Raw genomic sequence first — 19,904 nt, 5'->3', positions numbered from 1 at the left:
CAGTGGTGGTAGAAAGCACCGTCAGAAGCATGCTGGGCCGTACGTCACTGCAATATGTCTGCAGCCACACCCTTCCTTGGTCAGTGATTTGATGACAATGCGAATTTATGTAATATAACTATCATAGTCCTAATGTGTTGCCTTCAACCGTATTCAGCTATTGCTAATAAATGTCTCCATATAAAACAGAATTATTTTAAGAGGCCCATAAATGCGAAAACAGCCATATGAAACTCATCGTGGCTATAGCTTTATTAACGCTCCCATCATGATATTTGTGTACAGTTTCTATTCATATCCATCCAGAAAAGGCGTGCTCAGGGGCTAAAGTACTGACCTTCTGCCATGTGTAGCCAAACGGTAACATCCTACAAAGACTGAAGTCCCCCTTTTATTCTAATGATCAGTTTGAATCAATTGACAGTCATCAATAACATTTTTATTGAGGAACAACATTTCACACTTGTAGGATTTTCATAGGGAGAAGGCAGAGCAGAGTTCAAAAAGGTTTACACGTTTGTTCTGGTGTGGTCAATTATACCATGCAGTCGAGTGTTTTTAAAGTCACTAAGCAAAACACATTTAACAATTCAGTTAAAAGCTTAAATATAAAGTTATTTATTATGGGTATGGATAATGAACGAGTGTCCCCATGGTCCTCAGTGTTCGCCAGTGCTTTTTCTCCTGAAATTGATGCATCTTGAGTCTTGATTCCTGTTCGAAGATCTTTGCTCTGTTTCTTTGTTATCTCAACCTAACTGTTTATTAGCGCTCGATTAATGGTGCGTGTTGATTGGAGAAGAGTTTTTGACAGGCGACAATGTAGCCAATAGTATTCCACGTGTGTTCCTGTTTCCGCCTCCCGTGATGTATGATTGGCCAAATAACATTTCTAACATCAAACGCACTATGTACATGAGCCTTCTTCTTCGATTGCGCGGTGAAGGAGTTTGTTTTTAGCTAGCTTACATGTATTTATTTGTGTACCTTTAGTGCTATTTTACGAACCTGGCACTTGCAGTTGGCCATGATTGATAATCAAAATGCGACGATCCGCGTTTTGAGAAAGTAGTAGCTTTGCGCAGTTTGTTTTCCACCAAATTGTTTCGCGAGCTCGGGATGTTTTTATCCTCGACATGGAAACAAAAAGAGGGGATATTCCCAACGGCGTATTGGACGACCTCTGCAGGTAAAATATGTCCAAAGTGATGAAATGTTTCTCTATCAAGCAATAGAATTGTAAAAACGATTTGATGTTTGCAATGCAGATAAAGGGTAATCTGCCTTACGTGCCTGAGGGGTACTCTTTCTGGAGGTAATGGGGTTGGCTAAGGTAAGTGCGATGCGGATATTAGGCTTTTACCGCCATGGTAGCTAGGCCTACTTCGATGTATCACAGATTTCCATAAGAATAAGCAATTTGTCTGCTTTGCATTTTATTTGTTGAAAGGCGTTAAGTCCAGATTCAACACCATGCATGACATAACCACACTGTATCAGAGTGGACACTCGCATCTCTCTCTGTGCGCCAGTTACGTCAATGTCTTTGTAAGCAAAATCAGCCCTGGAGGTAGATGTGATATGTTTGGACAGGTGCAAACATTATGAATGAACTACTTTTTAAGTCAAGTTATGTCTTGTCAAAAGCAGAAAAAGACAGGAAATACAAAATGAGCACCACCATCCGTATCGGCACACGGCTTTGACACCTGCTGTAGTGCTAGTATGTTGGTCTACTGTGCTTCAAACACCATGTTCACCACTGGGCAGGTTGCTTAGGATTCAAAGCTCCTCTCAAACAGCCTAATTAACTCTATTCAGAGTGATAATACAAACCCATAGAGGTCAGGCTGCATACAGAATAATATGCAGGTCCGTGTTCCATTGAATAGGTATGTTAACGCCGATCGCCCAATGCAAACAATTACATTTTCTGTGATGTTAAAGTGCCACAATGAGTTATGTATCAATAGAAAGCTATTGAGGTCTATCAAGTCGTGAAAGGAGCTAACAGAGATCCATACCTGCATTGAAATAGTGTGTATAATAAACAGATAGATAGATAAGACTTGTCACAATACAATCTCCTCAGAATCAGTGTTTTGTTATGGCTCCTGGAAAATGTCACTTTGGCTCTTTGCACGCCAAGCCCTTGATTAGTACTGTACAGTCCTCTCAGGTCTACAGAAGTGGCTATGGGGCCAGTTTGGAATTGTGCCCTGGTCACAAGGTACCTGTACCCATCATGCTGAGCTCCTCCATCTGTCCTCTCTCCTCTAGTCGGTTCATCCTGCACATTCCCAGCGAGGAGAGGGACAATGCCATCCGAGTGTGTTTCCAGATCGAGCTTGCTCATTGGTTCTACCTGGACTTCTGCATGCAGAACGCACCAGGACTCCCTCAGTGTGGGATAAGGGACTTTGCCAAGGCTGATATCCTTATTATGAGAACAGTGCTGAGCAAAGACTAAGATTATGCCAAATGTGTTAACGACATATATATAGGTTATAATGGCGAAATAACATTTATTTTTGATTTCCAGTATGAAAAGATATGCTATGACTGTGTGGAAATGTTATAATATAGGCTATGACAATGTGAAAGTGTTAAGTGACAATATATTTCATCTAATTCTTTCCTTGTTGGGCATCATCACGTTCTGATGGTACTCTCAACCTAAGGCCTAGTTGCCAGTGTAACTAGTAGTCCTTATTTCATTGCACTACTACGTATTTGTGTTATTTGTATTTTGTATGCTGCATTGTCATGGAACCGAGCCCAAGAATTTTACTCCCTGCCCTGTATGAGACGTAACAATAAACTTGAAACTTGCTGCCTGTCCTTGTGTTCCTCTTCTCCTTGACACCTGGTCACTGTTTAACCACTGTCCCTTCCTGCTGCCCCACGGGGAGGATGTCCAGAAGGTGATAGAGCAGTGGAAGGAGTACAAGATGGGCGTCCCCACCTACGGGGCAATTATTCTAGATGAAACCCTGGACAATGTAAGCTGTTTGTATCACTTGAGATATATACGTACTGTGGTTTCTTGGGCTAGATATTTTAAATGGTAGTAGTGACATGGCATAAGTGAAACCATGCTATTGTTTACACAACGTGATGTGATCCTTGTCCAGGCGCTGCTGGTCCAGGGCTACCTGGCGAAGTCCGGCTGGGGGTTCCCTAAGGGGAAAGTCAACGAAGACGAGGCTCCACATGACTGTGCTGTTCGAGAAGTGAGTAGAGTGCCCTTGAAAAGGGATTTGACTTTCCTAACAACAGGTTTTTCTTTTTTACCCTGAAGTTGAACTTATTTCTATTTCAAGGATGGTAATCTTAAAATGTCGCCTAATTGGCAGAGTACCTGCACACTTGTCAATCATGGAACAGAACTGTTTTCAGTAAAAAAAGGTTTCCTTCCTTTCTCGAGCACTGTGACTGCCGACGGCATTGGTTCTTATCGAAGGCTTTCCTTACGATAACCAATGTATCGTTGATTCACTTACTTTAGACAAATGTACTTATTGTAAGTCGCTTTGGATGAAAGCTAAATGACTTAAATGTCATGTAAATGTAATTGACCTGAATGACATGCGGCCTCTCAGGTTATGGAGGAGACAGGGTTTTGCATCAGAGATCGTATCTGCAAAGACACGTACATCGAGACCAAGATCACAGACCAACTGGCCAGACTCTACATCATCCCTGGGGTGTCCAAGGAGACCAAGTTCAACCCCAAAACCAGGAAGGAGATCAGGGTAGGGTTATTCCACTACTTCCTCATCTCTACTTCTCTTGTTCCTGTTTTCACTACATGGCCTGACATCCAGTGTGATGTAATAGATGGACAGTCATTCGATATAATACGTTTCCTATTGAAATACAGTAAACATCAAGCATTCCTGTTATTGTGTCGTTGTGTGTTTCCGTTAGAACATCGAGTGGTTCCCAATAGAGAAACTACCGTGCCACCGGAACGACATGACTCCCAAGTCTAAACTGGGACTGGCCCCTAACAAGTTCTTCATGGCCATTCCTTTTGTGAGGTGAGTGTCTCTCTGCACCCCTGAGAAGAACAGAAAAGAGCACAGCACAGGGCTTTGACCTTTTTGTTTTGTCGAACACTCGCGATTGTATTTTTAGTAATTGTACAAGTTACCCCATAGTCTAGCAATCTAAGTCTGTCAAATAAAACCCCTATGTTGGTGCTTCACATACGTGTACAGTTTTGAAGAACCAAATACTTAAACAGTGGGCGACTTTGCAACAACCTGCCCAGAGCTGTCTCACTGTGCTATACATTCACCTGTTTTTTGCATGTTTTTGCTGACATCATTCTCCTGTAGGGTTGGAGTTGCATTAATAATTCATGGTTATTGATCCTCCCATCTCTGCTGTTCCCTCCACAGACCACTTAGAGAATGGATAGCCAAGCTGAAGGGAGAGTCCACGGACAGCGAGGAGGATTTCACCTCCAACGGCAGCACTCCATGCAAACCTCTGGACAAAGGCCGGTGAGTCGGGGCGCTCAGTGGCGTAGCACACTAAGGCTCGTACCATATCATCGCAAGGTCCCTGGTTCGATTCTGGCCATCGACACATCCTGCATGTCATCCCTCCTCTCTCTCACCTATCCTTCCTGTCAATCTCTACTGTCTCTGTCCCAATAAAGCAGAAATGCCCTGAAAATATATTTAAAAATAATAATAATAATTCCCTGACACCACCCCCTACATCACACACCTCTGAGTAGCATCTCAGCCAAAGGCTTTTCATCCTGTCTTTGCATCGGCCAATTAATGCCCTTTGTCACTGAGTTGCATATGTTAAACGTGTAAATATATCATTACCGGGTCACTATAACAATGTCAGGGCATGTTGAATGATGATAAATTATTCCTCACCAAGCTCTGTGTCTTGCACCCTAACACCCTAAGATGTTGTTGGTCCTGTGTGCTGTTGTAGGTCCAAGGCCCGGCGTTCCCAGGCCCAGACTCTGTCTGATGCGTCCCCTGGAGAGGCCTGGGGGAAGCAGAGACCCCAGAAGCCTCTAGGACAGCTGACCCAGCACGAGTTCTCAGAACTACTCAAAGCCAAGGTCTGTACAGAACAGTAAATAAATCTGCTATTTAACTCAGGGGAGGCTGGTGGAGGTAGAAATCGGAGGACGGGCTCATTGTAATGAATGGAATGAAGACTGGTATAAAACACGTCCACCAGCCTCCCCTGATTGAAATGGTCATCTATGAGTATGGGTTTTACAGGAGGTGCACTAAGCCAGAGCAATGACAATGGGGGGGGGGGGGGGGAGGGAGGGGAGGGAGGGAGGGAGGAAGGAGAGAGACAGTGAAGCATTTTATTTGGCCCTACACTCAACAGGATTTGAAATCAAAGAATTAACACATGTTGACAGACATCAGTAGCAGACTCAAAGGCAAACACAAAGCCTAGAGTCAATACTAGACATTGGCAGCTCTCTTATGTTTGCACAAATTATGTGTCGGAACACACCCGACTTACCAGAAATACCTGTCAAGGCAATTGTCCCATTACCTTTGCTTACCCTGAAATAGGGGAACTGCATAAAAACTGTTGCAATTTCTGAATGGTGAAACCAATATGTACACAAATACAATCAAAAGCTGAGAATCTCTACATTAACCTCATAGTAATTGTTTTATATTCAAATCCAACCTTTTGGAGTGTAGAGACAAAAGAAGAAACAATGCTTCACTGTCCAATTACTTACCAAAACAATGGAGCAAATGTTGTCTAGCATCAGTTCCCTCAAGGCCAGACCCAGGGCAAGACGTTATGATTCTAGCAGCCTGCCATGCTGATCTGTCCCCAGCAGAGGGCGATGTCCACCTAGTCTCCTTGTCTACCATTCTCGAGGAGAAGTGTCTTTATCTGATGCTAAGAGCACCCTCTCTCACCCTCTTTCCCCCCTGCAGAACCCCAGCGTGAAAGGCAACGGGAAAAAACACCAGGATTCTTCAAGCCTGAAGAAACGAGCCAATGGGAATGGTGTCAGCAACCAGCAGGTGAGACTGGAGATGTATACACCTGGTGGGGGGGAGACCCACCTCACCCTGGCTTCATGTTAACGCTATTACCCCCATATCTGTCTTATGTCATCTAGTACCATGTAGTTCTGGTGTTATGGATGGTGCATGGTTGTAAGGAGATGCCCTAACAAGACAAGCGGGTGAAAGTGAAAGTATGTTCTATAATGCTGTTGAAGTTAACTTCTATGATGACCTCCGGTAGAATTCGAAGGACGAATTAATTCTTAATAATTAAACTTGTGTCATTGTAATGAATGGAATGAGGAACGGTGTCAAACGCACACGTTTGATACCATTGTTCATTCCATTCCATGCATTACAATGAGCCAGTCCTCCAAATTCTACCTCCACCAGCCTCTCCTGATGCCGACGATATATTAACTGTTGAAAACCTGTTTTTACAGAAGGAGGAGAGGAAACTTCAGCCCAGAAGACTACAGGACAACTTTGACACAGGTAATTAGTTTGATTCAAAATAACACTATAACTGATTTTTAAAGAAACCGTGTGTACCCACTAGAGGGAGCAACCCTTCTACCCCTGTGTTCCCAGCAACTGAACCTCTCTCAGCAGTGCCTGTGTGTGGCTCCTGCACTTCCACAAACGGCTACCAGGCTTGCAACGGAGACTGTGACCAACTCGTCTCCTCCAAGTCCTTTCTCAACTTCAAGTTTGACAGAGAGGCCATCATGAAATGCTTTGACTCCTGAGATGACAGAGAGACGGAGGATGTCTGGACAGACAGACAGATTCTTCAGTTCTGTCTGTGACATGGCCTCGTGTCTTTCTACGAGGACGAAGATTTGTGACAAAGTTGTAAAAGGTTGTGTTCTAGGTTGTCCACGTGACAGTCAGGCTGCACAGTGCACCAGATCTTCACAACACCTGGAGAAATGTCTAACTCTGAGAAATGTCTAATCTCAGAAACCACATCCATATGATATACAAATCTGCTGATCTGTGCAGCCTTACTGCAACGTAGTCGCCCGGGGACACAACCAAAGACTTCTCTTGAGGGTTCTATTTTTTATCATGCTTAAAAAGATGAATTAGTCAGTGGTGCTTTTTCACGGGCGAATCCTAACTTGAGAATTGTGCTTGTGACTTTTTTAGTTCCAGAAACAGTAAATCATGCGTTCAATGGGAGATATGGGTGAAAGTTGGAATTTCAGGCACGCCTCTCAAGTTAGAATTCAGCTCCAAGGGATAGAAGGTTTTGCACCGTGTGTAAACTTTGCACCTGTTTCTTTCAGAGGGAGTATACCACAGATTTTAGAACAAAAAGCTCAAATGTAGATAATGAGGAGACATAAGACAGCAAGGTCAATGAAGGTTGGGTTTTAGCGTCGTTTTTTGGTGTTTTACCCACTATTGAAAAAACAGGTGCAGACACTTGGTCAGTCTGTCTCCCATGTCAGCACCAGAACTCAAGTTCAGTGTTTTTTTGTGATGTTTTGTGTCATTTTTTAAAGGACTGTTTAGTCCAACGTTATCAGTTTCACCACTTTACCAACTAAGCTCCCGATTTATATGTTTCTAGGGCAGCTTGTGTGAACTGAAGTGAGGGAAATTGCTGTGGTTCGGTACCAGTGGAGGCTGGTGGAGGTAGAAATCGGAGGACGGGCACATTGTAAAGAATGGAATAAAGAATAGTATCAAATGCATGTGTTCCATGCTCATTCCATTCATTACAACTAGCCTGTCCTCCCCGATTTCTACCTCCACCAGCCTCTCCTGTATGGTACATTGTGTTCCACTTTATCCCCACAGCTACAGAGCAGGGCCCTGCTCAGAAGGGTTGAACGTTACAGGCATAGACATTATTCTGTCACAGAGAAAAGGCAATCTGGTTAGCTCTGTAGTATTGTCTATAAGTCTCTGTTCTATCTGCAGTGTTCTGAACCGTTCACCCTTCTGAACAAGCCCTGGGTGTGTAGGTCGCCGTCACAGGTGTTTTGAATGCAGAGAGCCTTGGTTGAGTTCCAGGTCCCCTTCGTTGCAGTCAGACTGTACAGATCAGCAGATCACTATGTTATATGGATGTGGCTCCGGAGATGCGTAAACGCCTCTCCAGGTGTTGTGAGATCTAATAATCTGTGCAGCACGGCTGCAATGTAGGAGACCTGGAACACTTCCATAGTGAGCTCAAGAGTAGCATCCTCCTCCTCCTCCTCCTAACTGTGATTCCTGTATGGTGTGTCCTGTCTGGGTCTGTGTGAAGCAGAGCTAGGCTGACGTGGGGGGGGCAGCAGGACTCTGACACTGCTTTTGTTGAAAAGATCCCTCAGACTATTCTGTGAACAACACCGCTTGCACAAAGCGGGCAGACATACTAAGTACGTATCTGCGTGTGTGTGCATACATGCACCTGTTGTTTTCCTAAGGGAATGTAACATGAATTTTATAAAACAATGATTTTACAGCACGATTGTAAATGAAGTCAGTGTTAGGTTCTGAGCATTGTTTGTTATGAACTATTCCCTTTGGCAAAACAACAGGTGCAGATGATTACTAGCCTAAACCAGGCCCAATATGTGTGGAACAACGCATAATGAAAACTGTTTTACAACTATAAATAGATAACGTATAGTCTATGCATCTTACAGAGTACACAGTACACAGTTAGTATGCTAGTTTGAGAGACTCCATTTCGGAGTCTGAGACAAAGCTGGTTGCGCGTTGTTTTTTTTTTGTTGTTTTTTTATCTCAAAGTCATAGAAGTCCAACTGTGACTAGAATGTAATGTTTGATTAAACAATAAACTGACCAGGCGTGAAGCCGTCGTTTTACAATGGTGTTTTAGGGAGCTCCATATGAAATGTAATGACGTGTAACAACATAGTTGAACCATACATGACCATGGGGGTTTATTTAGGGGTTGCAACATACCGAATGTTCAGATATAGAACAGACATATCCACAGTTATCCATTATGGTTCTCAGGGCTCTATTTTCAGCTGTCGGACGCAACTTAAAACGCAGGTGTAGCCTCTTGGCAATTTATGTCGGCGAAATTACAAGATATCTATCCTGGTGGGTGGAGTAGCGGTAAATAAAGGCATGTTCACAACAATGAGCAGGTCAAGTGCCATAATTTGCGCTGAAAAATTGTGGCTTTGAAAAAGAGCACTAATATTTCACAGCCCACGACTATGCTGTGGCTGTTTTTTTTTTTATGCCGTTAAAATAGAGCCCTGCAAGTACGACGCTCTGCATTAATTCTCATGAATAAAATCCCATGATTCAATCTCAGTATGTGACAGTTCATGTTTGAGACACGGATTCTGTGCAGAATAAATGATCATTAAAGCAAATTGACATGTTAAATGCTTCTCAGGTCATTTAGGAGATTGTGCAGACTCTGTGCATCTGGGACAGGAACCTCTTAAGGGAGCGCCTAACCATTTGAAGTAGTCCTGATGCCTGTTCCAAGCACAACAGTCATTTCCCTGTCTAGTGTGGTCGGCATTATGTGTGTCTGGGGGTATTTTGGGGAGAAAGAGTGGGAGGTTTACGTATTTCTTCGAAATGGGAGCTAGATGATTCTGACTCAATTCAATATTCACTCTTATTGGAAATGTAGGTTTTCAGTTGTTCAGTTATGTTCCTCATGTGGTACTTTATTGCACCAACATTTTTCATTGTTGAGTTGAGCCTGATGCCACACTTTTTTCTTTCTATCTTTTTTTCCTCCCTCTTTCTTTCTATTTTGAGTTTGTGAACTTGCCCTGATAGTGTGAGGCTTTGTTAACCGTCATGTAAGACCCTGCTGATCTATAATGTGATGGTGTTGGGACAGAGTTGGGGACTGCAGAGCTGTCCTTTGGTTGACATTGTTGTGTTCAATATCTTCAAGTCTTCTACAACAGTGGAGGCTGGAGGAGGTAGAAATCGGAGGACGGGCTCATTGTAATGCATGAAATGGAATCAGGAATGGTATCAAACACATTACAATGAGCCCGTCCTCCGATTTCTTACCTCCACCAGCCTCCCCTGGTCTGCAAAATGTGTTTAAAAAAATAAATAATAATAATTCTGATTGAAGAATTGCATTGATGGAGCACATCAGGGCCCAGTATTTCAAAACATTGTTTTTGCTATCCAGGATCAAATGGAGCTGGCTGTTTTCTTATATACTACTCAAGATCAGCCAGATGATGGGATCCTGGATTGCAAAAAAACATCGGGATCACTCTGATCTAGATTGAACATTATGAAATACTGGGCCCAGAAGATCTTTGGTTAGGAACTGGCAGATATAAGCAGGACTTTCTCATGTCATTAAACCATGTTTGTTTCATCATTACCAGTAGCCTGTTTAGCTTTAACTGTTGTCAGAAATTGTCTAGTTTTTTAAGAAAGTAAAATTCTCATTTATTTTTTGTAACATGCTTACTTGCGTCACTGACTTTCTTCCTCCTATTTCATTTGTATTCTTTACTTAAGTAATGCCTTTCTCTTCCATGGCACTGAACATTGTGAAATACAGTGCAATATGGAAAGTATTCAGGCCATTTTGTTGTTACAGCCTTATTCTAAAATGGATTAAATAATTTTTTTCCCTCATCAATCTACTAATTTATTAAAAATAAAAAACTGAAATATCACATTTACATAAGTATTGAGACCCTTTGCTATGACACTTGAAAGTGTGTCTTGAGCTCAGGTGCATCCTGTTTCCTTTGATCATCCTTGAGATGTTTCTACGACTTGATTGGAGTCCACCTGCGGTAAATTCAATTGATTGGACATGAGTTGGAACGGCACACACCTGTCTATATAAGGTCCCACAATTGACAGTGCATGTCAGAACAAAAACCAGGCCATGAGGTTGAAGGAATTGTCTGTAGACCTCTGAGACAGGATTGTGTTGAGGCACAGATCTGGGGAAGGGTACAAACAAATTTCTGCACTATTGAAGGTCACCAAGAACACAGTAGCCTCCATCATTCTTAAATGGAAGAAGTTTGGAACCACCAAGACTCTTCCTAGAGCTAGCTGTCTGGCCAAACTGAGCAATAGGGGGAGAAGGGCCATCATCAGGGAGGTGACCAATAACCTAATGGTCACTCTGACAGAGCTCCAGAGTTCCTCTGTGGAGATGGGAGAACCTTCCAGAAGGACAACCATCTCTGTAGCACTCCACCAATCGGTCCTTTATAGTACAGTGGCCAGATGGAAGCCACTCCTCAGTAAAAAGCACATGACAGCCCGCTTGGAGTTTGCCAAAAGGCACCTAAAAGACTCTCAGACCATGGGAAACATGGTCTGATGAAACCAAGATTGAACTCTTTGGCCTGAATGCGAAGTGTCACATCTGGAGGAAACCAGGCACCACTATACCACCCCTACGGTGAAGCATGGTGAGGGCAGCATTATGCTGTGGGGATGTTTTTCAGCGGCAGGGACTGGGAGACTAGTCAGGATTGAGGGAAAGATGAACAGAGCAAAGTACAAAGAGATCCTTGATGGAAACCTGGAGTAGCTTCGGGACGAATCTCTGAATGTCCTTGAGTAGCCCAGCCAGAGCCTAGACTTGAACCCAATCGAACATCTCTGGAGATACCTGAAAATAGCTGTGCACCGACGCTCCCCATCCAACCTGACAGAGCTTGAGAGGATCTGCAGAGAAGAATTGGAGAAACTCCCCAAATACAGGTGTGCCAAGCTTGTAGTGTCATACCCAAGAAGACTTGAGGCTGTAATCCCTGCCAAAGGGATTCAGCTTCAACAAAGTACTGAATAAAGGGTCTGAATACTTATGTAAATGTGATATTTCAGTTTTTTATTTTTAATAAATTAGCGAACATTTCTAAAAACCTGTTTTGGCTTTGTCATTATGGGGTTATTGTGTGTACATGAAGTGAAGGTCTGAATACTTTCCGAATGCACTGTACATGCAGTTTGGAAGAGCAGTTTATTACATATGTACTAGCTTCTCTCTTCTGTTGTTGGCCCAGGAAGTAATTTCCAGCGGACTGTTTGTTTATTGTTTTCCTGTTGTTGTTTTCAATAAAGATACTGTTGTCTACAGTCATAATGGCCGCTTTCTTTATCGCCTCATTAGCAACAACTGTTTGTCAGTCGGACAGAACAACATCAGGCTTTCATGGACTGATAGGAATTGCTCTCTGATCCTACTCTGTATATAAGACTCCTATCGCTGATCTTCAGAGTAGAGATTACACTTTATTCCAATGTGAATTGGATGGTATGATTCAAAGGTATTACCCATTGAAGGGATATTCCGGAATTGGAGGACAATTTAGACATCCACACTTTTGAAAAATTTACCCTTTTCATTTTCTGTTATGTATTTAAGAAAAACAGGTAATAAACCATCAAATAATTTGATTTGTCCAGCTCAGGCATCAAAGGTACACTTTTTATGAGTTGTTTTATTTGTGTGCTATGCTTTGTTGTGTGCTAATTTCAGATAAGACTTGGCATATTAATTTAAGCAACTTTTGAAATCTATCTTGCCCATCTTTTCAATAGTCATGTTTTGTTTTTACCAATTTCAGTATTTATTTTAAAATATTTGCTCAAATACATTATGCATATAATCATTCAAACTATTAAAAGGACAATAGGTTAAACCCTTGTGTGCTGAGAAAATCATTTAAAACTATTTGAATAAAAATTATATGGTAACAGGGTTGCGCAAAATAACAGGGTTGAATGGATACATTACTTTTGATTGTAGATCATGACAAATGTGACAAATAAATACTCAGGACCACAGGAATGTTGTTTCATAATATTTTATATATCTTTTCCATGAAGGATCAACAGGATGAGTAGGAATGATAAAAAATAAACATGTCAACAAGACCACAAACTGGATCTGATCAAATATTCAATGGACAAACATAAAAATAGTCATATTACAGTAGGCCAACAACCTGGCATTAACATGAATGAGCATATCAAAAATAGTCATGAACTGAACAATATTTTAGAAAGCTGATTCAATTTTCCCATACCTCATGTTCATGTAGCATGAGGTAACGTTCTCTGGGGGAGGAATGAGGGTCAGCACATCCTCTAAGGCCACTATTGTCAAAGTGGGGTACGTGGATCGATTTAGGGGGTACGCAAAATAAATCTGTTATTTACCTTCCCAAACAGTCCTGTTGAATAGCCGACTGCAGTCTCAGTACCAAAAATAAATGCATGCACCCTATCCAACAGAATAATATCACAATGTCTAATATGTAAGGGATAATGTTCATAGAATATCAATTAGGCTACAAAATAACTGACAGGGGGTACATGACTGTTAAAAGTTTGGGAACCACTGCTCTAAGGGATTCCAATGGAGATCGTCCCTCGACGGCCAGAAAAAAACGTTTTCCCCCACTCATTTCACCTGGCAGTGGGTCTCACTGACCTCTTGGATGATCCCTGGGTAGATGGTGTGGTCGTACACCAGGGCACACCATTTCCCCACAACCTCTGGACTGTGCCACTGCACTTCTTCTGGTGTGCTGTGTATGGGGTCTTCTGTGTGGTCATCTGTGGGATTAAAGCTGAAGCACTTGGTTTTTTGGCAATCACACTCCAAATTCCCTGTTGCAGAACACATGCAGCTGACGTCGCGGTAGAGAGTTGTCTCAGGTGAAAGAGTGACCATCTGGTGGAGCCTCATGGTGGACGGTACGGCTGGAAAGTCAGCTGGCATTTCTTTCACTGCATCCTCCACAGCTTGCTCCTGAATGTAAAACAATTTCACCTTCGATTGTCCCTCACTGAGAGCTTGGTACAGGGACCATGCCGTGGGGATATCAACTCCTTGGCTGACAAGCCTGTCGGCCCTCCTCTTCAATGTGCCCCCCCACACCATCTGGGGCACCTTTGCCATGGCTGGCTTCGAAGTACTTCCAAGTTCCTCTTGTAAACCCCTTCTTGATCATTTCAGTACAAAAGAGGTACAAATTAATTCAATTAAACCTAATTTCTGCTTGTACTGTGTACAGGGACCGTCGCTAAAAAATGGATGGTTGTCACATCTGGCCATCTCTCTTGGATTTCCCTCAGGATGGGCTCCAGGTGTTACCGTGCAGAAGGAGGTAGGGGCAAATGTGTGCAAAGTGGCCTGTTGGTGTGATGCACCAAAATGGACAGCTTGTACTTCAGCACTGTACTTCTGTACTTCAGCAGCCGTAGTTCTCTGAGAAGTCAATATGGATTGCACATTCATTTGCAGACAGGTTCAGCTTCAGGAGATTGAGAAAGCATATTGCTCGGGGGCGCTTGGTTGCGTAGCACACTAATGCGCATACCACGTAATCGCATACCAAGTCAGGCTCTCCAAATTGAATGTGACGATGATGTGCATCTTGTGAAGCTTTTTGGCAATAAAGCCTAGATGTTCATGTTGTTTGCACATGCATGTTTCACGATCTGCCAATGTTGGATGCACAACCCAGCAGGGGCGAAGTGTGCAGAACAGGGAGTATGATAGACATACATGTATGGACCTTTTCCCAATTGTAGTTTTGTACCAAACAAACAAAGTAATTACCAGAAATGACTTGTAATAATTACAGATTATACCTATCAAGTAAAATTGATGCCTATTTCACTGTTCATTGTGCAGATACAGTTCCTTTACCTTTCTTTACTGAAATATATCCTTATGATCTACTTGCATTCCTCAATAACCTAAACTTGTGTCTTGACTATGAAGTCCCAGGTTGAGAGCTGACTGGAGATTCTGGCCTGACTGGAATTTCTGGCTGACTGGACAGGTGTTTAATCCTTCAAGTACCTTTTTCCTGGCATTACTCCTCTGACTCCTCTCCTGATATTTGACATGCAAGTTGGTCATCAAGAAGGTGGGACAAGAGAAAAATGCCATTTTAGGGGGTGCTTGAGAGCTATTTGGTATTTTAAATAATATTTTGGAACCACTTTTTTTACAACTATATTTAGATTTTGTCTATTTATAAGTATAAGTATAATTTACACAACAAGTGCATGTTTTAGTATTTTGTACACAGATTATTTGAAATGTCATGGGTGGGACAGAAAATGTCCTCCAATTCTGGAATGTCCCAGAAATAGAATGAGTAGAACGGACAATCCCATTCAAATCAACATTCCATGGCGGCCATCTTTTGATGTATCGTTTGGAAGATTTAATAGCAACCAACTCAACTGACATTGGAATTTTCAGTCAGATGCTTAGTTGCTATGGTGTGGCCTCTGAAATGTTAGCTCCTCTCTGTGTTCTACACATGCAATAACATTGATTACCATGGCAATTATGTTTTAGAATTCCATGTCAGCCATCTTTTGGTGTACTAGCAAAATGACCATGGTCTGAGGGACCATGTCCATTCTACTCATTCTATTTCTATGCCATTAACCATATCAGTCACTTCCGGTTACCATTAGGCTACGTTTTTATCTTGTTATAGACACACACTATCTATTCATGCCCTACAGACTGTAACCTAAATAACATGCTTGTTCTGTACGCATAATGCATGTACATGTTGATGTTAGAGGGATAGGAAATGACATTGGCCCCCAGGACCCCCTAGCCTTAAAGACTAGCCTAAACAACATGCATGTTCTGTACACATAATGCATGTATATGTTGATGTTAGAGAGACAGGAAATGACATGGACCCCCAGGACCCCCTAGTCTCTACAGAACATCCTAAACCACACACGTGTTTGATACCATTCCTCATTTCATTCCATGCATTATAATGAGCCCATCCTCTGATTTCTACCTCCACCAGCCTCCCCTGGTCTCCAGTATGTATTTGGGCTGACGTGAGAGTAGGGAGTAGACATGGACCCCGTAGTCCCGACATCCTAAACCACTTCATGGACCCAACATAGACATGATGAGCTCTATTTGAACGATGCCAAAAAACAGTCTTAGCTCAAACACTGCCGCTGGCGATGGGGGGTGGGGGGGGGTGAAATGTGTGTCTTGTGTCTTATTTTCAAGGCCGGAATTCTCAGCGCACCTGATGGCACTTGACCTGCTCATTGTCATGAACACGTCTCTCTTACCGCTACTCCGCCCACCTGAGCCCAGCGGTCATTTCACATGTTGCACAAATTGCCAATACGCCTTTGCTAAAAATAGGGCCCCATATAGTACTGTGCAATAGCTACACACACGGCATGTTAAGCAATAGCATTTGACCAGATATCCATGTCAGCCATAAACTATACAGATAACAATAACATAATGATTGATAGCATCCGGCCAAACATGAATGAACCACTGACAGTAGAGGGCCTATGCAGTGGTCTATGTGTTTTGGCTGGCCTGAGAATCAGGCATAGAGATGTTGGAGCAGGGATCACACTTAGTTGGAAGTCCACTGATAAGAAGATACTGGCTTTTGATTGTCAGAGTTAAAACATCATTAGGGATGTCCTGAACATCGGCATTTTAAGAATTAAGAATCAGCTCCACATTCTAGATTGTTGTAATTATGTGAGAGCGGGGTTTCTCTATGAAGTCCTGACACGTGTGTGTTTGATACCATTCCTCATATCGTCCCCTGCATTGCATGAGCCTGTCCTCCGAATTCTACCTCCACCAGCCTCCCCTGGTACACTGAACTGATTCAACTGATCAAGCAGTTGATGATTAGCTGAATCAGTCGTGTTCGTGCTGGGCTGGAACAAAAGTGTGCACCACTTAGGTTTCCTTAGGACTAGAGTTGGGAAACTCTGGACTTGGCCAGACCCTCTTGTAGCCTTACTTCAGATATAGTCATTCTAGCGCAAGGCCGCTTCGCTTGAGCTACAACTAACTGTGTTCTGACAGAGTCGCGCTCTCTGTCGTAAATTGAAGACCCATCTCTTCAGGCTACATCTTTTTTTTCTTTCTTTTTTTTCTGCTTTACTGGGATAGAGACAGTAGAGATTGACAGGAAGGATGGGAGAGAGAGAGGAGGGATGACATGCAAGATAGGTCGGGGGTCGGAATCGAACCAGGAGCCTTGCGATTACGTGGTAAGCGCATTAGTGTACTACACCATTAAGCGCCCCCTTCAGGCTACATCTTAACGGTCACTCCTAAAAACCTCCTCACCCCCACTACCCCCTGTACAAGTTTCTCTCCTGTTAATAATAATTAAAAATAATAATAATAAATGAATAAAAATAATAATAAACAATAAATTCCTTCTTCTAGCATTGTGACTGCCTATGGCCCCTGGTCTGAGCATTGATTACTTTATCTTATGATGGCTGATGGATAGATGATTCACTTACTTAAACAAATGTATTTGTTGTAAGTCACTTTGGATAAAGGTGTCTGCTAAATGCCATAAAGGTAAATGTAAATGTAAATGTAAATGTAAATGTAGTAAGAAAATGGATTGAGAGTAGATCAATGCAGAACGGCTCTGAGGTTCGTGAAGTGGACAAAACTCTTATGTAATTATTACATAATCCCAGAGCAGGTGAGAGAGATGAATGTGTGTTTTGCAGCCAGTCAGGCTTTGATTTATTTGTGAAGGAAGGACTGATGCCCTCTACTGGTCCATCAACAATTCTCCAAACAGAAATGGATTCTGAAGGCTATATAATCACAATTGACTATGCCATACCTACAGTGAATATAGTAAAGGCCAATATGTCCAAGATGATTTGTCCAAAACCCCTGAATGAAATACTAATGAAATAACACACCATAACACTAGAAACTGAATTGAAGTCTGCCCTCAAATGTCCCTCTCATTGCTCCCGCCTGCATTCATGAGGGTGAAAGGAAACCGCTGTCGTCTGAGAAGTGTGTGACATTTATGACAATTATTTCATGTCATTACCCAGGGGAGTTATTGCTGGTGTTGAACCCATTGGGCTGGTTCAGTGGGCTGGAAACCCTCCTCAGACCACGTGTAATCAGACGGACAGGAGCTTCATTAAGACTTCTTTCATTTAATGAGGGATTACAGATTACAGTTATGGCCAACGTAGCGTTTAATCCTATTTATATCAGACTAATAGCATCCAGTTTAGGCCCAACAGTCATACTCAGTTACAAAAAAAATTAGCTAGCCTAGTCCTAGGTACCTAAAAGGTAAGATATTTTATAAACATGTATGAACAAAGTACTGCAAGATTTTTGGCAAACTTTAAAAAAAAAATTTGGCAAGCAGGACAAACTGCAAATTTCAGTCCTTGAGGCAAATGTCTACATCTGCATGGCAGATAAGATATCCATCTGGTAGGATATTAATATAGATATATCATCTATATTGGGGTTGAGCAGGGGCAGGTATTAGGGGTATTAGTGGTAGATCATTCTTCGGGACCATGTACATCAGGGGAGGCTGGTGGAGGTAGAAATTGAAGGACCGGCTCATTGTAATGCATGGACTGTTTTCCATCAGCTCTAGTAGTGTGTTACCCACTGATCTATCACCCAGTCTGAAGCAGTAAACAAAGTTTTAACGTCTTCATGGCATACCAATCTGTATGTTAATTGGTTTGATAGTGCGTGATCAAGTTAAATGTGACAAGAACCATCACTGGGTGTGGTGAAAATAGTTGGCCTGATTAGTTTCAGTCTAAATCACCATTTCTCATTCCATCCATGCATTTCAATGGTCCTCTATCTCTCCCCCAATGCCAGAGAAAGGGAGGGACAGAGAGAGGAAAGGAGAGAAAGAGGTGGGTGGGGGGAGAAGGAGTAAAGAGGGAGGGAGAAAGGGAGGAAAATGGGAAGACAGGAGAAAATCATACATGATCTACTCTACTGTAGCCCTCCACAGAACTCAGGTTATTCCTAGAAATAAACTGACAGTAACACCTGGTTCTGGAAAAACAACTGAGCACCTCATCCTGAGTTGATTGATCATTGCTTCTGTCTGAAGATAAGACTGTAACTGCTTTTTGTCTCTTTGAACAAACAGGTCATGAACATAACCCTCTGAATTGATGTTTAAGTATTTCATAACATCTTCTAAGAGCCGTATCTACAGATACAAATGAGCTGTATGATTTAGAAATTGATAATATATATATATATATATATATATATATATATATATATATATAGTAGGACATTAGTAGGTCATTCATAAAGATTTCTGAGAATGGTGAATTGTGGTTTGATATCTCGTAAGACGCTGAATTCTCAGGAAAATTTGTGATTCAGAGAACAGGGATCCCTAGGGTTGTGAGGTCAGCACTGTGATCCAGGAAATCTGGGGATGTCATCACTTAGACCAAATGAAACATGCAGGGGATTGAAATATCCCGGAAAGTTCCCAGAATGGGTAAAAATGGAAAATACTTCATTTCAAATTAAATCAAATACGATATCAAATTAGTTGGACAATGTTGTGAAGGAGGTGTTGATTACACGTTAGCATAATCTATTTGGCTTCATTGATGAGATTGTAGGAAAATGACATTATAATGTAATTATGATCACAATCTACTGACTACCCTCTCTGTAAACTCTGCCTGGCTGTCACACCTCCCCCTGAGTACTGAGCTGGACTGCTCTGCTATAGGGAAATAGAGAGAGAGAGAGAGAGAGAGAGAGAGAGGAGAGGGGAGGGGGGAGGGGGGAGGGGGGAGGGGAGGGGAGGGGGGTGGTTGCAGTGAGGCACTGTGAGTGACTGTGGGTGTAGTCTTGTTGAGGAAGGGAAGGAGGAAGAAAAGAGAGGAAGGAGGGGAGGGGAGGGGAGGGGGGGGGTGGGTGTACTGGGCACCTTGAGCAGATCCTGGGGTCCTGATTGGTGGCTGGGCTGTCCTTTGAGGTGCCTTTATAAAGCCCCAGCCCAGGTGTCCTGCTTCTGAATCATTAGACAGTCGAGCTGCAGAACCTGGAGGAGAGAGAGAGAG

At 42.5% G+C, this 19,904-nt stretch overlaps 1 protein-coding gene across 2 annotated transcripts; it reads left to right on the top strand.

Moving 5' to 3' along the window:
- The first annotated feature begins 932 nt into the window (after positions 1-932).
- Positions 933-10,631, top strand: dcp2 (decapping mRNA 2). 2 transcript variants are annotated; one of them, XM_083669930.1, is made up of 11 exons: positions 933-1,189; positions 2,281-2,432; positions 2,875-3,002; positions 3,135-3,233; positions 3,603-3,755; positions 3,931-4,043; positions 4,407-4,511; positions 4,963-5,095; positions 5,952-6,041; positions 6,470-6,521; positions 6,636-10,631. In XM_083669930.1, the coding sequence occupies exons 1-11, from the start codon at positions 1,137-1,139 to the stop codon at positions 6,773-6,775; spliced, it is 1,218 nt and encodes a 405-aa protein (XP_083526056.1). In that variant the 5' UTR covers positions 933-1,136; the 3' UTR covers positions 6,776-10,631. The 2 variants fall into 2 exon arrangements, with proteins under 2 accessions (XP_083526056.1, XP_083526055.1); XM_083669929.1 differs by having other exon boundaries at positions 6,618-10,631.
- Positions 10,632-19,904: the final 9,273 nt, after the last annotated feature.

Source organism: Argentina silus (genome assembly GCF_951799395.1).
Source record: "Argentina silus genome assembly, chromosome: 5".
NCBI classification, from domain to species: domain Eukaryota; kingdom Metazoa; phylum Chordata; class Actinopteri; order Argentiniformes; family Argentinidae; genus Argentina; species Argentina silus.
This window is presented reverse-complemented; position numbering and strand designations above follow the sequence as displayed.